This window comes from Pinus tabuliformis, chromosome 9, assembly GCF_031772625.1.
Source record: "Pinus tabuliformis cultivar Carrire ecotype Pingquan chromosome 9, CPIR1, whole genome shotgun sequence".
Classification (NCBI taxonomy): domain Eukaryota; kingdom Viridiplantae; phylum Streptophyta; class Pinopsida; order Pinales; family Pinaceae; genus Pinus; species Pinus tabuliformis.
In genome coordinates this window covers 202,807,544-202,811,130 of record NC_142307.1, presented here as the reverse complement: position 1 = coordinate 202,811,130, position 3,587 = coordinate 202,807,544, and the positions used below count along the sequence as shown (strand labels likewise).

Below are 3,587 nucleotides of genomic sequence, written 5' to 3'. Positions count from 1 at the left end.
ATATTGGAAAAAACCATCTTTATAGGAATGAAAGGCATTTCCTAGTAACTACTCTAGTGATAGCTAGAATGCTAAAACCATATTTGAGAAGCATCTTGTGATAGCTAAAATGACAAAGAAAAAAATGAAGTCCGGCAAAATTATTTCCCAAATGCTAAAAGATGAGAAAAGGGAGCAATGTTTTTTGCTATAGCAGTTTTGACGGATCATAGAAACAAGGACTCTAGAGTATATTAATATGATTCAATATTCAGAGCATAATATGGTACGCAGCATACATATCCTGTATGCTACATGTACGCAACGCCATTCTAGTGGAGAACGGAATGGAAATATGTTATGCAGCAGAGTACTCACCAAATTCAAATTTGGACAAATTCAATACAATTACAAAAAAAGTCCAGTAGAAAATTGGGAAAAAAGCTCAGAATATACCACTTAAAAGCACTATAAATCCTTTAAGTTTCCTTCCAGAATATATGGGCAAAGCAGCAGGCAACAAAACTTTGTAAGTTTCATTCCAGGATGTACGGGCCAAGCAGCAGAATGTACAAGCCAAGTGCAAAGTAATATGTAAACATCATATTCTTTATACAGTTACACAAAACTGGAGCAACAAACAACATTCTAGGGACAAGCAGCATGTTGGAGAATAGACAAAATTCCAGCTACCAATCACCAATCCTCTCAGATAAGCATAGTCCAGCGTCAGATATGGTATCACAGGGCTCTGCATCAGCTTCTTGTTCTTGAGAATAAGTTGATCTCCATGACACAGGCACTGAGATTATGCATTCTTTACTATTTCGAAAGACTGGATCTTCTTGGAAAATGCTGCACCATGCAACACATGCCAAACGAATTGAATTATAGTGAATTATTCAAAGGCCAAATCAAAATTCCCAAGTTTTGGATCGTTTAGGTCTATTCGGCCGAATTTGCTATGGTACACCCTATTAGATCTAGGACTCTATGCTTCAAGAAGAAAATAAATGAACAGGAACCCAATTTCTAATTTGAAATTCAAACGTTGGAATTAAAGAAAACGATACACATATATAAGTCAATATTCTTTATTCATGTTAGCTGATTAACCAAACCTCTAACGGAAAATTCCATAGTTCACAACTATTGAAACAAAGTAATCATAGAACCAAGAAAAAATGTTAATCAATAGCTACTACATCATCATGGTTACCAAGCCAAATCACATGACAGATTGTTGCAAAATGACCTTGCGATGTTGCATCATCTTATACAGATTTTTCTTGGGTCATTGCAAAACAAGGAAATATATGATATGCACTCGTGATATATTTATTTAGCAAGAGTAACAGCCATAAAGAGTTCATTTTGTTTCAACTTCAAGATGATGAGGTTTCTGAGAAATCTGAGTCCTATAAATATAATAAATCTGACTAAATGTCCAACTATGCTAAAATCAATAAAACGAAATAGCTCAAGAATTGAGACAAAAATCAATGATTTGGAAATATGAAGAAAGTTTTCACTGTGTTATACCAGAATGAGACAATGCACACTCTAGGCTTTGTCAAGCTGTGCTATCAGTCTCCTTTCTGTTCTTTTTTTTTTTTGAGAAATTTGTTCAGCATTCTCAGATTCACTTCTACTCCTCTTGCTGATGGGTTCAGTTAGATCGAGCTCCTGACTGATTTGCTGCATCCCCTTAGATCCATGTACTTTGTCTTGATAGGTATCCCTTGTCTCCTTTTTCAAATGTTCTTGTTGTGCAGACAAAGGATCCTGTTGAATATGATTATGAGGCTGCGGGGCTGACACTGAATGTGCATCATTTATATCTGACATTCCCCTTCCGGCTTCATGGGCATCCTTCACCTTTGTCTTTTCTATACCATGTCCAGCTGCACATGCATTCTCCACATCTGTCTTCTCTGAGTCCTTTTCAGGAGCAGGTGCACCGTCGACAATTGACTTTTCTAGACCATTTCCCGCCGATTGAGATTCAGTTCCTTCTAATAGCTGATTATCAGATGCCAAGTTATCCGGTTGTGCAGTTGGCTGTTTGGAATCATTCTTCGCATTAACTTCAACATGCGATAACGAATTACCTAACATGAGATTCCAATGGAACAGTAGCAAGATCAGTAACATATAGCATCGTTGAGAGCAAAAGAAATGTAAGGATATTAGAAGTTACATAAGGATAGCCTAGAAGAATGCAAATAGTTAGTTCTCCATCCACATCAACTCACAATATTGGGGGTCGTTTGCCTGAAGTACTTCAAATGCAGCCTTGGGGTCGATTGCCTGAAGTGCTTCAAGTGCAGCCTTGTTTTGAGCGTCCCTTTGATTGTTTGAAGGACCTCCAGTATAGGAAACCCCATTAACAACCACAGTTGCTGTAAAAATCCCTGTAAAACGATAACTCGGAGGCGGCATATTCTTCCTTGTAACAACTTACGCAAGGATACCTTTAGGCCGTACTTTCTCCTTTTTGGTTGTCAGCAAATAAATAAAAGGAAGTTTATAACATACTCCACCATATTCAATCAAAATCATTAAATTTGCAAACAAACTCGGAACAGAAAAAGAAATATAAAATAGAAAGCAAAACCAGCATTTGAAAAGATTTTTAGAATTTGAGTAAGAATTGAAACTTACTTTGAACTCAACAATCAACCCTTGCGATTCCAAATTTTCGACAGCTGCCTTAGCTGCAGCATTCTGTGATGCCTTAGCTGCAGCATTCTGTGATGCCTTCTGGTTGGTGAAACCAGGAAGGGATTCATACTTTGCCCCATTGATTATTACAGTGCACTTGAATTGCGGAAGATGGTCTTGGCCCTCATTTACAACTTCATAGAGAGGCAATGGCAAAGAGTTCTTCTGTGCATATTCTTGCAATCTGTTCTTGAACATCTGCGCAGATGCACCATTTCTTGTTTTTGGGTTTCTCGTCTCATTTCAGTTCTTGAAAATGGTGCATCCTGCGCAGATGTTCAAGAACAGATTGCAAGAATATGCACAGAAGAACTCTTTGCCATTGCCTCTCTATGAAGTTGTAAATGAGGGCCAAGACCATCTTCCGCAATTCAAGTGCACTGTAATAATCAATGGGGTAAAGTATGAATCCCTTCCTGGTTTCACCAACAAGAAGGCATCACAGAATGCTGCAGGTAAGGCAGCTGTCGAAGATTTGGAATCGCAAGGGTTGATTGTTGAGTTCAAAGTAAGTTTCAATTCTTACTCAAATTCTCAAAATCTTTTCAAATGCTGGTTTTGCTTTCTATTTTATATTTCTTTTTCTGTTCCGAGTTTGTTTGCAAATTTAATGATTTTGATTGAATATGGTGGAGTATGTTATAGCCTTCCTTTTATTTATTTGCTGACAACCAAAAAGGAGAAAGTACGGCCTAAAGGTATCCTTGCGGAAGTTGTTACAAGGAAGAATATGCCGCCTCCGAGTTATCGTTTTACAGGGATTTTTACAGCAACTGTGGTTGTTAATGGGGTTTCCTATACTGGAGGTCCTTCAAACAATCAAAGGGACGATTTTCCGGCCGGTGCTGGAAAAAGGGCCATTCTACAGGGTAGGTAGACTACTC

At 37.9% G+C, this 3,587-nt stretch overlaps 1 protein-coding gene across 1 annotated transcript; it reads right to left on the bottom strand.

Annotated features, from left to right (window-relative positions):
• Positions 1 to 547: 547 nt before the first annotated feature.
• LOC149147839 (uncharacterized) lies at positions 548 to 2,434 on the bottom strand. Its single transcript, XM_089439411.1, has 3 exons — positions 2,235 to 2,434; positions 1,522 to 2,090; positions 548 to 834 (listed from the first exon to the last, which is right to left on the bottom strand). Exons 1-2 carry the CDS (start codon positions 2,419 to 2,421, stop codon positions 1,543 to 1,545), a joined length of 735 nt encoding a protein of 244 aa, XP_089295537.1. The 5' UTR covers positions 2,422 to 2,434; the 3' UTR covers positions 548 to 834; positions 1,522 to 1,542.
• Between the last annotated feature and the right edge of the window lie 1,153 nt (positions 2,435 to 3,587).

Coding starts and splice junctions, on each gene's coding strand:
- LOC149147839 (XM_089439411.1), bottom strand. CDS start 2,421: ATGCCGCCTCCGAGTTATCGTTTTACAGGGATTTTTACAGCAACTGTG. Junction 2,091..2,234: donor GGCAAACGACCCCCAATATT/GTGAGTTGATGT, acceptor ATCTCATGTTAG/GTAATTCGTTATCGCATGTT.